The 19,293-nt window shown below is 39.9% G+C and overlaps 1 protein-coding gene across 5 annotated transcripts in view; it reads right to left on the bottom strand.

Annotated features, from left to right (window-relative positions):
* The window catches only part of ATP13A5 (ATPase 13A5), a 103,738-nt gene that overhangs the window by 8,486 nt on the left and 75,959 nt on the right, over positions 1 to 19,293 (bottom strand). For 4 of the 5 annotated variants that reach the window (XM_073231903.1, XM_073231905.1, XM_073231906.1 and 1 more), the window contains 6 exons: positions 18,957 to 18,999; positions 16,993 to 17,102; positions 13,560 to 13,656; positions 11,448 to 11,520; positions 3,786 to 3,960; positions 1,283 to 1,485 (listed from right to left, as the gene is read on the bottom strand). In XM_073231903.1, coding sequence (XP_073088004.1) covers positions 1,283 to 1,485; positions 3,786 to 3,960; positions 11,448 to 11,520; positions 13,560 to 13,656; positions 16,993 to 17,102; positions 18,957 to 18,999 — 701 coding nt within the window. The remainder of the gene's footprint in view (positions 1 to 1,282; positions 1,486 to 3,785; positions 3,961 to 11,447; positions 11,521 to 13,559; positions 13,657 to 16,992; positions 17,103 to 18,956; positions 19,000 to 19,293) is intronic. The other variant, XR_012129289.1, reaches the window with a different exon arrangement.

Raw genomic sequence — 19,293 nt, 5'->3', positions numbered from 1 at the left:
AAAACAGAGGATTTGCTTCTTAAATAAATATGCAGGATCTATATGGAAAAAAGTACACAAATTTACCAAGAGACACAAAGGAAAGCATGAGAAAATGGAGAGATATGACACACTCTTAAATGCAAAAACTAAATTGTATAAATGAATAAATGTTTCCCAAAGTATCAAAATTCCAAAGGGCATTTTATAAAGCCTGACAGTTTAGGCTAGAGCTTATCTGGAAGAAGAAACAAGAAAGAAAATTAAGGAAAATTTGAAAAAAGAAGAGTAATGAGGATACAACAATCTTACTATTTATTGAAACTTACTACAAAACTATAATTTTTAAAATATGGTGGTAGATCAAGAATGGACTAGCATATAATAAAAAAGAAAAGATAGTATAGAGATAAATTAATTCTCTATATAAATTAATGTATAAGTATATAAAAACTATATAAATATAACAAAAACACATATAAGATAAATTACATATATAAGAAAACTATAAACACTGTATATGTGAATATAGGTACTATAAAGGTGGCTTTACATTCAGCTGAGGAATAAATGACTAAAAGGAATATTAAGTAATAAAATCTTCTGGGAAAACTAGTGACTAGTTTGATAAACTAGTTTGATCTCCACCTCAAATTTATGCCAAAATTAGCATTATATTGAAAAGGATTAAAAGAAACTAAAAAAGAACTAGATAAGTGATAATCTATCTGATTTCGTGATGCCAAAACACTCTGTGCATAAAGGCAATGGGAAAAAAATCACAAAGGAATAAACAGTTCATACAAATAGATAAGAAGAGCTATGACAGCAACTCCACAGGAAAAAAATGGGATTAAAAATATAAATAGACAATTCAGAGAAGAAGAAATAGCTAATAAGATGAAAATATGTTCATCCTCACTGATGATCAAAGAAACATCTAGAATGATTAAAGTTCCTTGCTCAATGTTATAAAGCTCCTAAGAGATCAAGTTGTATTTGAATTGGGTAGAAAGACTTTTACAAAATATCTTGAACATATGTATGTGCTTAAAATCATTCTTGATGACTCCAGGAGGATGGGACTCATGTGACCATTTGGTAATATATGTGAATCTCTACAAATGAGTAGAGTTCTGCCCATGGGCTCTATCATCTATTAAAATTATCATGCAGTACTCAATTTTAGAGTAATGCAATTGTTTCCTTCCCAGCCAAACATCTCACCAGTGAGTTGCAACCCAGGAGAGGGGAGGAGTAGCAACAAATAATCAAAAAGAAAAATTTAACTTCATATACTTACAGTTTGTGTAGATGGGTTTTCGAAATGGCTTTCCCTTAGAAAAGATGAAAGCTACTGTGATACAGTTGATGGTGGTGATGGGCCACAGGGTGGTACTCTCAAAACTTAAAACTGAACCAGGAATCAGAGTTGCATTTCCAGTCCAGTTTCTTTCCACACTCACATTTGTGGAGAAATTACTTTGGTTGTCCAGAAAGCACTCACTAGAAAATAATCACCAGCACTTATGGGACTTTTTGTTCTATTTTTAGTGAGCTGGTAGGAAAAAAATAGCTAATCATTGCCAAAGGACCTCAACTTTTAAACTGTTCACTCAGTAAATGCCAAGACATATTTTGTTCCTTTTACAATGACAAAGCAGAAATAACTTCAGAGGGAGTCAAGATTGTTCTTAGTCCAGCACTCCATTTGGGATAACTGATCTGTCTTGAAAGGGCTAGGATGGCAATTTTCTATGGAAGGCCTTTCAATTCAGAGTAAATCAACTCATGTGTGTGTGTGTGTGTGTGTGTGTGTGTGTGTGTGTGGTGTTTGCTCTGTGGACTAGTGTAAGCCTCCTAATATGGGTCCTGAGTTGGAATCTGCTCACTCTCGTCCATTCTCCTCAACACAACCAGTGGTACCCCCTGAGCATCTGAACATGACATGTCCTGCTTATGAGAGCCTGTACTCTTTTTTGCTAATAAATTTAAGTCAAACTTCTCAGGCAGGACCCAGTCTTCACTCACTAGTCTTACTCTGCCTTGCTGGCCTTATCTTTTGTCAGTCTTCCCATGTGCTTTATACCTCAAACATTTAGGAATATCCCCTGTTGCCGAATATCACAATTTGTACCCCTTTGGGGCAGTCATGTTATTCTCTCTAACATCACTCTATCTGAAATGTCTTTATGTTTCTGGTGAGCATAACTGGTGCCCCTTGCTCTTCCCTCTAGATGCATTTATCTCACTGTTCTGCAATTATTCACTTACATATTTTTTATTTTCCACACATGGGATGAAAGTTTCTTGAATGTGAATTTTTTTTTTTTGTAAACTCATATTTACAACAAATCCTTGGAACCTAGTACAGCAGTACCACATAATATTTGCTGTGAAAAATATTTTAGATTTCTCAGTCCAAATTGATTTGCAATGCCTATTTTTTTCAATAATCAAAACCACAAATTTGTTTCCATTCACTTTTTTGTTCAGCTTGGAACTTTTTACTATTACTATAACTATATACAAAATGCATTTTCTGATTGTGAACTCAAATGTAAGACTTAAGTCTTATTATCCTCAGCACCATAGGGTTCCAAATGTACTTTGCATATATGAGATGTTTAGTTAAAGTTCATTGAATATATTAATGACAAACAATCAGTAGTCACAAAGCATCCTCGCACAAACAGGAAAGTTGAGGAGCCATACTACACAGCTAGTTAGGCACAGAGGCAGGACTACCCATTAATCACCCTTTGGCTACACCATGTTGTCTCCTAGATTCAGTAAGAACTTTACTTCTCTGAATACATGTACTCCAATTAGGAAAAGAAATCTGGTTTTGAAACAAAAGTGCATTTCACATTCCAAGTAATAATCGACTTTCTGAATTTGGGATCTGAATGACAATCTTAGACATCATTTGGTACTTTTCAATCTGTCTTTCTCTGATACTTGGGGCTCTGGTGCCTTTAGGATCACAGTGATAGGTGGATGGAGGGTTTGTACAAGCCCAATTTCAAAGAAGCAGCTCTTTTCCTGCATTTCATTTTGGAAATTTGTCAAAAACCCCAGGCTTTGCCAAAAAATAAAAAAATTTGAACATAAATGGTATAAGGTCACCTCACTTTCCCTTAATTTATAGTTAAAGAAGTTAAAGTCTGGGGAGGTAAAGAGACTTTCCCTAAGTCTGAATTCAAACCTAAGTCTAGGGTTGAATTCAGAACAATGATACCATCCACTAACATTTTAATATTAACATTCATTTGTAAAACCCAAACTAATTTAAGCAAATGTCTCTTGCATATCAGGAGCTGGCTGACTACAGCCCGCAGGCCAAATCTGACTCACCACCTGTTTTGTAAATAAAGTTTTAATTGGAAGATAGTAACACCCACTTGTTTGCATATTGACTATGTCTGCTTGTTCACTAGGAAGCTGTGATGAACAATCGCAACAGAGACCATCTAAGCCTAAGATATTTACTATCTGGCCCTCTACCAGAAATGTGATATGATACCCAAACTACTAGGGTATGAATCCTTTCACTCAGTCAACCAGTTGTTAGATCTACACATCAATAACCAATGTGAAGATTTTTCCCATCCACTCTAGATGGCTCACCCCAGGACTCTACCACCCATTTACTGTGTTCTGTCTCATCACTGGTGTTTTACAGTGTGGGGATACAACTTCTGTTAATTGAAACGTTAGGGTGTATGTTGAAACCAAGTTGCAGAATGTCATTGGATACTCATTCTATCACCTTCAGAAAGGAAAACCAAGAAATTGAATTTTACCTGTATCTGTAGATTTCACAATACCAGGGCTGCTGCTTCACATAGAAAAATGCACAGATCTGCACAATGCAGGTGAAACAGGTATTCAAAAATACTGAGAGCAGCAATGGGGGAGAGAGGAGCTGTCCTGCTGGTCGGTATGGAGCCAGCTTTGGGTAAGCATGAGTTGAACTCACTGAAAGAAAAACACGTTTTTCCATTACAATTTTATTGCTGAGAATAAACATTGAGATGCATATAATCTTGAGTCTTGCATTAGGGTTCAGATTTAGCAAACATGAATTGAGTGTTTACATCAAGGTAAGCACATTGTCTGGTTGCATACCCAATGCTACTGGCCTTTGCCTACTCCATGTTTTGGTTCCACCATCTGTAAGTCTGGGGAGAGGAAATCCTGGGCAAAATACCTCTAAAAACTGAAATCAGTCAAAGGGAGAAATAAAGTTTAAAACCCATTTATTGCTTACAAACTCCAGTCCGGGCTCTCTCTCTTTCCTACTCCAGCAGAAGCAAAACCGACCCTCCCTCTCACCTCTCAGGTACAGATAAGCCCTCCCTTGCCCAGGTAATTACCCACTGATACGGAGATGAACTTCTCTCCAACCCTGAGGAATGATGCAAATGCACTAAAGCCACAACTTCTTTCCACTTCAGAATGCTTATTGATATGCAAATGTACTAAAGCCAGGTGAGATATTCTGGAATTGTTACAATTTTACCCACATCATCCAAAACGAAAACTAATGGGTTCAAAAATTTTGTAATTAACACATTTACCACATTGCATAGTGCAAATATTTTCTCCATAACCAGACTGACCAGGAATTTAAAAGAGGAAGATGTCCTTCCACATGGATAAGCAGTACTGTTACCTCTCAGCGATGGTAAGGAAGTGAAGGATTGGGATGAGGAAACTAAAGTGAGAAATCTTCATATGCTGGGAATTTTTTTTTTAAGCATTCTATTATTCATTCAACCAACATTCTCTGAACACTTCATTGTATCAAGATAGATTCTAGAGGTATGTTCTGTTCTTTTCTGGGTAAGTGTGTAGTTGGAGAACTGCCAGAGCAGATTAGACTGGTTAGGAAAAAGAACTCATTAAAAAAATTTTGCTTTGAGCTGAGTATGTCAAAATACATTTTTGATCCTAGGATTTATTTTTAAGGGATTGACAATGGGCAGAGATTAAATAGAACAACTACCAACAAAATATGACTACATCCTTCTTAGAAGCCATAAATTCTAACAAGCTGATGAAAAATGAATGTACTTCTTAGGGCAGAGCAGGAAAGAAGCATGGGGAAATCAGGAATTAGATACATAATGTTTAAAGGCTGACATCATAGGCGTGTTCCAGTTCTTGTCTTCGGGTCTATCACCCTTTCCCTTTTTATAGTTTACTACTGTTTTCTTTGATGTAAGGAAGAAAGGGTATTTATGCTTAGGTTTGTGTTCATGCATGTAGGGGCAGGTGTGCAGTGCATGTCCAATTTAGGATAATAAAACTCTGAAGGAGATCTTTGGTTTGTTCATTATGTGTTCTGGGGTAATCATAGGAACTCTCTTGTCCTTTACTTTCTCATGTAGAGGATGAATGTGTTGGAATGTCTAAATGGTTTCCAAAGGCTCTTTCAACTCATTTATTCTATAGCTCTATGGCACTCTAAGGGCTTACCTTTACCAATTTAATCATATTTCTCCAGGACTTGGGTGTTGGGCTTGAGGTTGCAGCGTATGCAGAGATGAGAAGGATATCTCATCTGTCCTCAGTTAGCTTGAAGTCCAATGAAAGGCACAAGATGGGTTGTGTAATAACGGGGACAAAGGCTGGCCTTTGTCCTCAGATCCTGGGATGTATCCTCTAAATCCTGGGATGTATCCTCTAAATCCTTGGGGTTTCCTGAGTTGATAGGATTGTCTTTGTTATTCATGGTGACTAATGGTGGGCCTGAAGAGAGTCTGTGCTAAGGGATGACACAGGGTGGGGACTGGCCTAACCAGAAAGACCAACTGCGTGATTAGAGGGTTGGGGCTTTATGCTACGTGATATCCACCTGACCTTCAGGGATAGTGGGGAGCTGGAGATGGAGCTCAACATAATGGCCAATGATTCAATCATGTCTATGTAACAAAACCCAAATAAAAACTCCAACACACCACAGTGTTGCACAGCTGAGCTTCCCTGTCTGGCAATACTCTGCATATTGTCCCACCCGGAAGTGCCAGCTGGGTGAGGCAGATTGACTCCCTGGGGAGATGACAATGAAGTGTTATGTCTGGGACCTGCCTAGACCTTGCCTTATGTGTCTCTCCCTTTGGCAGGTTCTGATCTGTATTCTTTTGCTATAATAAAAATGTAATTATATGTATATCACTTTCCTGAGCTCTGCCAGTTGTTGATGTGACTTACTGAAGCTGAGGGGGTAGTGAGAATCCCAAATTTGTAGCCAGCTAGTAGAAGTGTGGGTGGCTTGGGGACCCCCAAACTTATAGCTGGTGTCTGAAATGAGGGCAGTCTTGTGAAGGCTATGCCCTTAACCTGTGAAGCTTGTGGACTCTGGGAAGTTAGTATGAGAAGTCACTGCATGGCACACAAGGAGGGGGCACACTTGTGGACTGTGGTCAGTACTAAGGAGGATGCAAGGAGACTGTGGTCAGGGGCTACAGAAGACAGAGGTTGCAGGGCTTGGAGTCCAAGGAAGAATGTGGCCAGAAGGTTCATAAAGAGGCAGTCGGGAGTGGAGAGACGTGTAACAGCATCTCTGCATCTGGCTTCTCTCTGGTCTTCTTTTTCTTAGATGCTCTCTAGTTTCTGGCTTTTCTTTTACACAGGGATTGCTGTCGATTGCATCATTGGCCTCCTTGTGGTAGAGTGTACCTTACTACCCTGTAATTTTGGATTCACTGTGTGATTTTCTCTGGACAAAGAAATGTGAGCAGAGGTTTGAGGCCCACTTGCACAGCTGGGCTTGCTCTCTGGTCTGCTTTCTGTGATCCACAATGAAAACATGTCTGGGTCTGTCCGTTCAGCCTGGCCCCAAAATGAAAAATGAGGATAGACCTGAATCAAACCAATCAAGGCCAACTGATGTCTATCCTAAAGCAGAAGGGCCTGGCTGAGCCACCTATAGCAGCTGAATAACAGTCAAGCTACAGAGCAATGAGTGGTATTGTCAGCCACCGAGTCTGCAGGCTGGTTCATTATTACGCAGTGTTACGTGGGTATAGAGTCCTCACACAAATTATGTTTAAGCGTTTCCATATTAGAAAGTCCTAATACTTTTTAACAGGGAATCTGTTTACTTGCTATAAATAAAAATAAAAATAATGACTATCATTTAAGGTCCCTACTAGGTTCTGGAGACTATGCTAAGTGTTTTATAAATGTTATCTTTGTTTAAAAAGCAATACAAAATAGATACTTAATTTCCTATTTTACAGGTGAAGAAATTGAGGTCAGAGAAGTAGAATCCCTTATTTAAAACCCCACAGTTAGTGGGTGCTAGGGGGTGATGTAGACTCAAGTCTGTTTGATGGTAAAGCCCTGTGTTCTCTGCTCTGATCCATGCCCATTGCAGGGGCATGGATCTCATGAATTACAAAGGGTAAAATGAAGAGCCCTGAAATACAAACTTTGATAGCAGTATTGTTTTTTAGCATCCAGAAGAAGCTTTCAGAATTGTTCAGGTTCCCATAAAATGATGATATATGTTATCAGGTGTGTGCAGAGGAATGAAAAGTTGTGAAGTGTTATATTTTACTCGAAATTAATCGTTCCCTCCTCTGAGTTTCTATAGCACGTTACTCATATCACTGTTACATAGTGAAGGTGTCTTGCATTAAATCTAGTTGTTCACACATGCACTGAGCAGACTGTGAGCTCCCTGAGGGAAGAAATTCTGTGTCATTCCACCTTCTGTTTCTTCCCCATCCTAGCACAGGGCCTGCTCTATGGGAAGACTTAACACTTTCAAATTCTATTCTCAAAGGATAGTTTTTAATTGTTCAGCATTACTTGGCTATAGTATAGGTGAGATTCTCCTAAATAGTTGGTGCACTTTATATTATGGACATTTCAGGTCATGTAAGTGAAATTTCAGGAGGCCCATGAACCACCTAAAGTACCTGCAAGATTTTGAGTGTGCTGTGTGAGAGTTTTAAAGGGAAAGATTCATATCTTCCATCAGATTCTCTAAGGAAACCAAGACCCACTAAAGGTTGGGAGAACTTGGAGCACTAATGGAATTGATGTAAGACATGTATTTATATAATGGGAGAATTCCCTCTTACAGCCTCCATCTCTGGACTCTGCCTTCTCCCCTGTGCTGGAGCAGTTGATGTAAATGCTGAATAACAGAACCACCTTCATTCACTGCAGAGATTGGCTTAGAGGTGGACACCTTACCCGACTTAGGTCAATAAATGTTTTTTCCAAAAGATTTGCAAATGAGACACTGAGAGGCTAATTAGCTGTGGGAAAATAAGTAGAAAGGTTATGGAGATTCAATAATAGAGTCACCATTTTGGGTCATTTACAAGGTGAATGAGCAGTAGAAGTCAGGGGAAAATAGTAAGACTAGAAGGAAGAAAGGCAAGCTTTTCCCTTGGAAGTAAAGCAAGCAGCCTCCATTTTTTACCCTCTGGTGTTGTAGCCCTCCTCAGGCCCGGGTACTTCTGAGCTTTCGTTCTCAGATATTTTTGAGAGTTATATTCTTAAATATCCCCCTTCCTCTATGTTCTTGATCTAATTTGAGTGGGTTTTGTTGAAGAGGAGAGAGATGTAGCTAGAATAAATTCTTTTTAAGATGGCTTCTATGCCTATTAGGATCAAGTTGGACTTCAAGATACACGTTTTCTTCATGGACTTGCCTGACGTCATCTTACTTTTCTCCTTCATTTTCCCCTTTATATGTTATATCTTGTCTTATACCTGCCTTTGTATGTTGCCTTAAAATCTTGTGGGAACAAGGCAGGATGTGCATAGATAGGCAAGTAAATAAATGATTTAAACACATGGTGGTATTGTCTTGGCCCCACAGCAACTCAGGCTTAAGGTAAAAGCCTCCAACCTGGGAACCTGGAAATGCAGGTGCCTTGGTGAGAGTGACTCTCCATGGACAGGCTGCTCGCCGGCGCCTCCTAATGTCTGCAGCCCGTCCGTGGTTCTCAGCCCGCTAGTCAGGGTGCTGTCTGATCCCACTCACCTTTCCAAATTTTACCTCCTGCTTTTCCTTTTCGTATGTACTACCCATCAGTCAGCTGGAAAACTCATGCCCTGTATTTATCAGCTCTTTCTTGTTCATGCTGCTTCCTATTACTAGATATGTCCTTCTTTTAGTGGCAGATATTTGAAATCTATCTACCCTTCCTATTGTGGTGGAAATGTCACCACATCTGCCATGAAGCAGAAGCTCCGGGCGGTGGCCTGAGGTAGAGGGCCCCGCAGGAGGAAAGGATCTGTGGGGTGTGCCCCCAGAAAGCAGCTGCAAGGCCTCCTGAGGGGTCAGAGGGAGCGCACCGCCAGGCCAGGGACCGTCTAGTCCCCACCATTCCCCAGGGAATCCTTAGGAAGCATCCGCGATGTCAATAAGCCCCAGGCAGGCGGCCTGAAGGCGGAAGCCGCCCCCAGAGGGCGCCAACAGGGGGAAACCACGGTGCCCCGCCTGAACAAAAGCCCTTGGCTCCCGCCGCCCCCCTCGTCCCTGAGGCAGGAAGGGCTGGGGCGCGGGGAACGCAAGGAGAACAGAGGCCATGGCCGCCTCTCCGCTGCTTGCCCCAAGCCATTGTCAGGCTTGGTCTGGGGGAAGAAAAGCTTTGAATCTGAAGGAAAACACGAAATGTACACTAACGAGACTTTTACTATCTACACATAAAATCATTTTACTACCTGGAAGAACCAGATAATGATCTGCCTGTGGGATGACTGGGTTTATAGGAACGGGAAAACAATAGTGCTTGAATGTAGAGGGTAGAAAAAAAACAAAAACAGCTTTTTCCTGACTCTATTTCTCACTTCCACCAGTCTACCCTGAGTCTAGCCCATTTACTGATCCAGCTACATATATGTTGAATAATAACTGTATAAAGTGCTGCCATTCTGGTAAAACATTATGCTTCTGCTCTGTCACCTTTCTGGACTTTTTCCCCACCCTGGTAGCAATGGTCCCAGCTCTCTACTGAGCCCGCTCTGAGATGAGAGGCTAAATTTCACAGGGTGACCAACTGGCATGAACTGTGGTGGACAGGCTATTGCCATAGAGAAAAGTAAAGTATACCCACTACCATGGGAGTCAAATTCACAGCAAATATCATGGGATTATGAGATTAAGTGTATAAAAAGCTCAAAATAACTTTCTCAAGACCATCTAGCGATTCTAAGGCAAGGCTAAAACTACAACCCATGTTTTTGAATTTCTAATCAACCAGTCTATTTCTACATGGTCTAATTCTTCCCAAGGACTCACCGAGTTAGCCAAACATTTCAAAAGAAGAAAAAGGATAGGTTGGCATTGCTATCATTCATCCTGGAATGAGTGCTCACAGTGTGGGATGTGCTCCACACTTCACACGAACTGTTTTATCAGATCCTCAAAACTCTATGAGGACACTTCATATAATGAAATTACTTATAAATAATTTGTCCAAGGTCACAGAGATGAGGAGGGGAGGAGGATGACCATGGCCTTCCCCTTCAGCTACTGCCCGTTGGCTTACTTCTTGCAATTTCCCGGTGTTCTTTTTTCTTTTTAGCATCATTGACCATGTTCATAAGAAAATCACATAAATTGCTTTAAAATATTCAACATTTTAGAAACAATATCATTGATTCAAAATTATCCAGCCATGTGAATATTAGAAACATGTAGAAAAAATATTTTAATGGACTGTGCATAGACAGTTCAACCCTAAGAATCCAAATGGCTATTACTTGTATCTCCGATGCTGGTAAATTTTGTCATTGGGTTGATACAATAAGTGACTTCAGTATCAGTTTCCTGTCTGAAGGTGCTGCATGAAATTCGACAGGTTATTAATATCCTGCATTGCCTGATGTTTAATCTGTTATTTTTCATAACTCCCATTGTTGAGCAAGGAAAAACAGATGACTGTAGTTCTTTTCCTTTCCTCTGTGTTGAAGCAGTCACCTTTCTCACTTATTAAGAGTTAGTATGAAGCCCTGAGTACTTTGATAGGAAACACTTTATCAGTGTCATCCCAAAGGAAGGAAATGAGCAATAGCTGGTGGGAGCCACACCTTGCTTTTGAGAGCATTCCACTAGAATGAAATGATAGCATTTGTCCTCACATATCAAAGACCTAGCAAAAATCTGCTTTCCCATCAATGTGAAGCATAGCTGAATCATGTCAAGTGACTTTCGGGTTTTAAAGATTTCCCTTTCGAGATTTCTTGTACATTTTTTATGTGCAAGACACAAACCAACAAAGAACTCAGAATATGTTGACAATTTTATGAGACTAAGACCTGTTTGCCACAGGACATTTTAATGCCAAGCCTGAGCCTCAACTTACTCCCAACACTACTTCTTAAAAAGTCATAGGTTTTAGTAGTTAAGGTGTATCTTTTTCAGAAGCTGTTATATGGACATTTCTAGAATTTCATAGATAAATATAATACAGTTTACTCTGCTAAAAGCTTACTTGTTAAACAGACCATCAGGGTAATGGCTACATCTTGCATGAGATACTGGTAATTCCCAAAGAGTTGTAGTTGCTGAAAAGGAAAGAAAAATAAACATAAGTGTTGCTTCTGCCATTGTAGCACTTTTGTGTTGCCAACACTCTTTCTGAAAGCAGTCAGGAAGCAACTGCTATTTTTCTCTCCTCTTTAGGAAGAAAGTGATTTACCTGAGATCTTTAGCATCTCACTGGAAACCAGATCACTATTTTCTCAGCTTTTAACTAAATTCCATATTAACAACAACAGTCAATCAGTTGGGAAAAACACCCTGCTGTTGGCCAAAGTAATTCTGGCAGCTGTAGTCTCAGTCTGGACAGTTGAGTGTTCAAAATAAGGTAGTAAAGCCTGAAGTTTCCACTGAGAACTTCAAACTTAAAATTTGAAGTCAAGGTCTCAAACCATTCTACAGATGTTTCTGTCCATCCTTGTCTGTAGATTGAGAAAGTACAGTTCTCTTGGACTCCATTTATTTTTGCAAGCTGAACAAGCACCCTACTCCAAGTGAGCCATTGCAGACTTCAGTCCAGTACACCCGCCTTTCTAATGTTTGTGTAGACAGAGAGCTCCTTTTAAGCTCACATTTATGGAGTTGAAGTATTTAAATATAAAAATCAACTCATTACTCTCCAGAAACTTGCCTTACAATGCCATTTACAGCCAGGTCTGTTTACCTGCTTCTTAGCTGTTGACTGAGCACTAAATTATAACCTGGTTCTGTGCACACTGTAGACCTGATTTATGCAAAAGAAAAATATTTCTGGCCTCTTAGAAGATGAACCCAAGGCCCAGGAGTTCCTGGGTGAAGGTGCTTGGGAGGCTCTCTTATTTAAGTCTAGACAATGAGAGTGAAGGTTTCAGAGTGCACTGTGGCTTCAAGTCCATCCATGAAGACTTGGAAACTGAAGTCCTGTTCTCATACTTTCGGGAGCATGCAAATGGTTCTGCAGGATCCCTCTCCTCCTCCAATTGTTTTCCTGTCCTTCTAACATTTTGTTCTCATATCTTTCCCCCTTACAACGGTCTAAGTATATATACACAGGGTGAGATGGAATATACTTATATATATATGTAAGTATATATACACAGGGAGAAATTTTCAAAGGCAACTTTAGTTTTCATTCTAGGGGCAATTTTCATAGAACTATGAGGGGCTTTGGAGATCAGCCAGCCTGACTTCCCAGAGGCAGATAAAGGCTTGGCCAATGGCAAGATATAATTTGTTCTTAGTGATTGAGGCAGAACTTGAGCTTAGGTTTCTTGACTTCCCATCCAGTTCTTTTTTTTTTTTTTGCTATACACCTGGTTGCCTTAGCCCTCTGTGCGTGATCCTGGCAAGCAATAGCCCACCAGACGCTGGATCCTGGCTTCCTCTCACTCACCTCTCAAATGTCTCAGTAAACAATAAAATAATTCCCTCCTTGAAGAGTTTCCTGAGCCTACTGGGTCATTTTACTAAAGAGCAAGTTAAGACTAAACTAAAGAATATTGCTTTCAACCTATATGTGTTTCTGCCATATAACAAATTAATTATTAAATGGTTATTTTATCATTTAATTTCAAAAGTCTTTAAATGTTTTTTTAAAAATTCCAAACCCTTTACTAATAACATGTGTATATTCTGAGCAGGTTCAGAAGTGAAACTCCAGGACAGGAGTTTTCCTGGCTTAAGAGTCCCTCAAAGTCAAATTCAACAACTCTTCTTCCTTTTTATCTCTTCTTAGCCCTTGGACAAAAATATATTCCGCAATTGGAGACTGATCCATTTCCTGCTGAGTTATATTAGGCTGCTCTGAATCTCTCTTTATATTCCTAGTGAAGAAATAGAGATATGAAGAGGTCAAGTGTCTCAGGTTAGAGAAAAACAATACTCCTAGAAAACTGAGTCACAGCTGCTTATTTCTAGCTCTATGTTTCATGCACAGTTATACCAAGTGCTCAACTCTGCAGATATCTATTTTGAGAAATGTCATTTATTTATAAACATTAAATCTTGTGTAGGAGCCATACCCAAAATAATAAACCAGGAATGTAAATACAATCAGAACTTGGAAGAAAATTATTTTGGGTCATACCCAATAGAGCAGTGATGTACCAACAAACTGGATTATGCCATACATGGTCAAGTATTTAAATACCCCAAAGGATGAAACCAGAGCAGCTCGGCCTTCTCTGTTTAAGAAAAAAATAAAAATAACTGGTTATGCATAATACACATCACCTGGTCTCTTCTGTATTTCAAAAGTTCAAGTTTTACTATCCTTTTGATAAACATTCAGTTAATCACTGATTCATCCTCTCTATTATTTATTTAACCTCTCATTCATTCATTTGTTCTGTTCTCCACTCATTAGCTCACTCATTGATTCATACACTCACTTCTATTTAGTCTTATGAGGTACAAGCGTTATGTTAAGACTCACAGAGAGAATAAATTAATCAGGCATAATCCTTATTTTCAACAAGCTTTAAGTGAATTAAGAAGATTAACATGTGCACTATTAACACAATACACTATGATAAGGTACAAAATGTCAGGCACTGACTTGAGTGTGACTCATTACATCTTAACACTTACTTCCTGAAAATTGAGCTGTATTTGTTCTAGAGCCCTCAGAGACATAAAGCTAGAAGACAGGTGCTCTCAAATTTTAGGAAGTGTGGATGTGACTCCAGTGTTTGAGATGAAATAGGTTTTCTCAGCTTCAGTGCTCCAAGAAGAACCCAGAGTAACAATCTGGGCTGGTGTGGAAAACCAAAGAGCTAAGAAGGGTAGTAAAAACTGCAGGTTTAAAAATATATATACGTATCTCCTTTAAAAAATTCTGTTTGAGCTGTTATTTCTTTAAGTGATGTTGGTTGGGTGATGGTTATGACAGGCCAAAGAAGACAACGTGGGTAACCTGGCAAATGACCTCTTCTTGTCATGTCAAATCCACACGGGAGGCAGCCCACAACCTCGTCATTTCCAGTCCCCAGTGACATGGACACCCACACTGCTCAAAGACTGTCAACATAACAGGGACATGAGAAGCAGAACTTAAAAACTTAACTAATAGCCACTTTGCCTCAGGCAAGATGAGACAGTTCAGTGGGAAATGTTTTCCACCAGGCAGAAAGGCACTGCCGTTTGTTTTCAACCCAGGGAAGAGCAGAAGATGAGCTGAGAAGGGTCAAGCATGTGAAGCCTGGTTCGTTTTCTGAAACTTCGTGATTTTATCCTTTTCAGCTTTTTGTGTGTACATTTCTAGGAAAATGAAGACACCCATATTCAAAAGAAAGTGCAAAAAAATCTTCTAAGTAAAGCATGAACAATGTTTGCATGGGCCTTCAAAATTACTGCTATTCCTAATGATTGTGAATTTTAAGCAGCTCACACATTTATTTATGCATTCCACCAACATTCATTGAATGCTCTGATGTGTCCAGCTGAGTGCTAAGCATAATGGTACACAAACCAATAAGGTATAGTCCTGGTGGTAAAAGGCTGGAAATAGAACAATTAGTCAAGGATAAACATGAGAACTTGTGGATCTGAACCTATGAATCTAAAACTTCACCTTACTGCCCCTCTGGAAGATATTTTCTCAGGAATAAGCATGCATCAAGGATAGGAAGAATAAGATGAGCCTAACAGAGCTGAATCGTATCTAATTTTTATGAATCCATGAAATATAAAAGCAAAGAATTTCTACCCTGAAGTCTTACTAAACCATTTGCTAATAGAGACATTTTACATCATGACTTGTATTTTAAAACAGATACTGTATTCATAAATGCATTGGGCCACATGCATGAGAAAGACCATCTGAAGTTCAAATGCCACACTGCCTTTGGATGAATCAAGTAGGCTCTTTACGTAATGCTCCAATAATTTAAACTCCTTCTGCAAAGCCTCTACACTGGGTGCTCAAGCTTAACCTCCGCAATTCCCATCTGAGAAGCCTTCCAGCTCAGTTGGGCTATTGGGCCCCTGCACTACCCGACTAAAACCCCCTTTCCAACCATGGCTCTCCATCTCCTCTGCCTGGAATTCCCTCCCACAGCCTTTCTGTTCACATACATCCTATCCATCCTTCAAATCGCAACTCCCTTGCTGAAACCTTCCCTCCTGGCTTAAGTTGTCACACCAAACTCTTGGAACAATGACTGTATTGTTTGGACATGAATTTTTTTAAAGCTAGTTTATTGAGTCCTTCTCATGTATCAGGTAGAAGATGCACTGTTTTGTGATTATATCCATCTATTTCCTTTATTGGAATATAAGTCCTCCAGAGAAAGACTCTGTCTCATTCTTAATACACCACATTTCCAAGCACAATGTTTAAAAAGAGCTCCATGAGCTGTGCTGCTGATGGAAAGCCTGAATTAGGGCGAGGTTCCTGGAGCACTCGTGTTCTGTAGTCCCATGACAGGAACCAAGGTTAAGGCACTAGAGGGTAAGGAAAGGCCTTGGAGAGGTGCTCTGACATGTCAGAAGACAAATCGGGGCAACACAGTGCCTGGTTGGCTAGGGGTGACAAAGAGCAAAGAGCTCGAAGTGCTCTAAGGCTCTGAGGCTCAATGACAGACTGTAAGGACCAAATGGTCCTCAGAGGCAGGGAACATGGGAGGGAAGCGGAGCTGCTTCAGAGGCAGGGGAGGGGAGGGTGCTCGAGCATGTGGAAGGACACACAGGTACAGGCACCCAGTGTGCAGGAAGGTGTGCCGCCAGACAGGCATGGAATTTCATCCCAGCCCTTTAGGGGAGTGATTCCTTCCCGTAGCTGCCCATTCAGATGCACCAAGGGACATGCCAGAGAACTTCTATGGTTATCTTTTTTGCAAAAACTTCAAGATTTGGTGATGTCTTCCAGACCATGGCTGGGAAAATGGCCCAAAGTTACTCCACACTGTTACAGGAAAACAACAGGGGAATAAGATCTATGAACAAAATATAAAACCTAATGTTTTATTCTTAATTACATTTAAAATATGAGTAGAAACAAGACCAGAAATGAGAGTGGGTTGGAGGTAAGGGAGCTATATTGGGGAAAAAAACAGTTTTCAATTCCTTCTCCTTTCCTTGATTATAAAATCTTCTATGCAATCATTTTGCATATTCACTAATTTGGAGAGACAGCACTATTTGGAGAAGCCATTTGACAGAGTGTTCCCTCTCTGCTTCTTCACCCCACCGAAATCCTGAGAGAAAGGTTCTAATAAGCAGCCAGCATACAAAAAAAAGAGAGAAGCAAGAAATGCAATCAGACTTTAGCATCAACTCTAGCTTTCAGGTGTCCATGTGACATAGCTACTTAACCTGTAAGGCTCAGCAACAGTCACTTTCTGTGTGTTTTTTATCAGCATTCTCAAGAGGCACTGAGGGGCCCTTTAATTGGTGCTCCAACCGCACTTTACCCATAGCTCTTTTGTGGCATTTATTACTTTAAATTATATTTAAATTAAGTCCAGAGGAAGACAATGAGCCCATGGGTCATGAGGGTGATAGGGGAAGAAGTGGCTTACTTGATGAGATGGGGCACACACTCGATGTTGGCTGTTTTTGAAGTGAAAGGGGAGGCCACAGACGCCTCCTGCTCTGACAGTGAAATGCCCGCATGAGCCATTTTCAAAGCCTAGAATAGAGAATCTCTGTTATTCCTAGGACTCCACAGGCCAGACTTTGGCCATTCAACAAACACGAGGCTGTTCTCCACATTAGAATTTAGAGCACTGCAACCTACCCCTGGGTCTCTGTTTATGCTGTTCCTCTACCTGAAATAACCTCTCTTCCCACCCACAAAGAGGCAACCAACTAAACAATGATCCAGAGGCAGAGGAGTGTGGTGTGCATGTGTGCATGTGCACATGTGTGTGTGCATATGTGTGTGTGAGTTGTGGATGTGATAAGAAATGGAAGCACTCATTCAAGAAGTTGATTAAAAAGATGACAGCATTGGGCTGGACATTTGTGGGTGTCTTCATTATCATAGTTCTTAACTTAGCAGGTCACCTTCATGAGCAACAGGAAAAGATGTCTAACCCCTGCCTTTTCCTAGGCTGCCTAAGCTGGTCAACCAGCTAGCTGCTGGGATGGAGTATGGGGCACACAGTATCTCACGGGGTACAGGAACCAGATCACACTCATCACAGAATCATTCTAGGACTTGTGTTGCTTTACTGAAATAAGGGCTAATTCTCATCAAGACTGAAAAGTGTCCAGACAGGGCCCAGAGCACACAGTAGCCAATAATCAAGCCAGCAAGCTCAGATCCTATAATAATTGTGTGAGCATAAAAGGAGATTTTGTATTTCTGAAAAACTGCAAAGTACCTGGTTACCATGGCCAATACATACTAAATCCATGTTCAATAAATATTAGAATATGTCCTTCCTCCTCTTTTCTCCCTTAGTAGTTTGTATGTCTATTACATGATTTAGGAGTATCCACTTTATGTTAGGGCTAGTTTTATGCATGATTCTTACCCCACCAGATAATGAACTCTTTGGGGAAAGAGGCTACATCCTTTTTAGCACTTGATTTGTTTTTTTTCTAAAAGCCACATATTTAACGGAGTGGATACTCATTCTAGATTTTGAAGAGCAGACTAACTACTCTTCATGAGCTTCTTTCTCATGAAGAATGCAGAAAAATTCATAATAAATCTCTACATATGAATGTAGTTTTTCACAGAACTTTGATGGAAATATTTGAGAAGGAATTAAAACAAAAACTAAGTCTTAAGTATCTAATAGGCTTTGGAAACAGAAAGTAATCTCTTTACTTCTTGTCCCACAAATTAGCTACTAAAATATTTTCTTATGTACTTCAATCTTCAAGGTAGGCTATTGCTTCTATCATATCTCCAAAACTCAGATTATAAAACATGTACTGTCTTCTATTCTCTAGAAGTAATCTGCTGAGAATCATTTAATTTAGGTTTGCTCAGTATATAATAACCAAATACTTTTGTTTATGATTTTACTGAGCATAAGAATTTTTTGGGTAAAGCCAATTTTTAAAAACTAACCCTGAAGTAGAAGTTTGGCAGGGGAAAAAAAAATGTTATAGGCACATAATTCAAAAACTTTATAATCAGTTTCAAACTTTTCCTTCACTAAACCTTTACCAGCTGTGTGACTTTGGGCACAAAAAGAATTTGCCTCCTTGAGACTCATTTGCTTGTGGGTAACATGAGAGATTTAAGCCAGTTCGTCTTACAAAGTCCCTTCTGCGTCTGAAATCTGGGAGTCCAAATAGTCTGACCTTGTCTTTATTATGCTAGCAGTTGGCAGAAACAGCTGAACTGCCTCATCTGACTTTACTCCTCTCTGCTTCCAACCCACACTCTGGTAGAGGTGGACATGAAGAGCAAACTGATCAAGTGACTGCCGGCAGAGGGTTAAGGGACAGACCCCAGGGGAGCGTGGAGTCCCTCAAGAGGGATACTAGTGAATTGCCTGTTTTAGTAGAAGTAACTTCTACTCACCCCACAGTCATTAGCTCCATCTCCACACATGCCCACATAATAACTGCAGGGGAAAGGATAAGAAAAATTAATAGCTTAATGCCTCACTCGAATGATTTTCATCATAACTAACTCACATGCAGTATGTGTGAACACATGTGAACTCAAGCTGAAGGCAAATGACTTGGAGAGTAATATTCCCAGAGGAATGAGGCCACTGTACTATTTAAATTATTTCAATCAATCACATGGAAATGATAGTCATACTGTCAAGGACATCCACAAAGATGATCACACATTTCAGAAGGAGCCCTCTTTAATTATGGTCACCAAGGCCAAGTGTGAGTGTGCAACCATT

The sequence above is a fragment of the Manis javanica genome, chromosome 3 (genome assembly GCF_040802235.1).
Source record: "Manis javanica isolate MJ-LG chromosome 3, MJ_LKY, whole genome shotgun sequence".
Lineage (NCBI taxonomy): Eukaryota > Metazoa > Chordata > Mammalia > Pholidota > Manidae > Manis > Manis javanica.
This window is presented reverse-complemented; position numbering and strand designations above follow the sequence as displayed.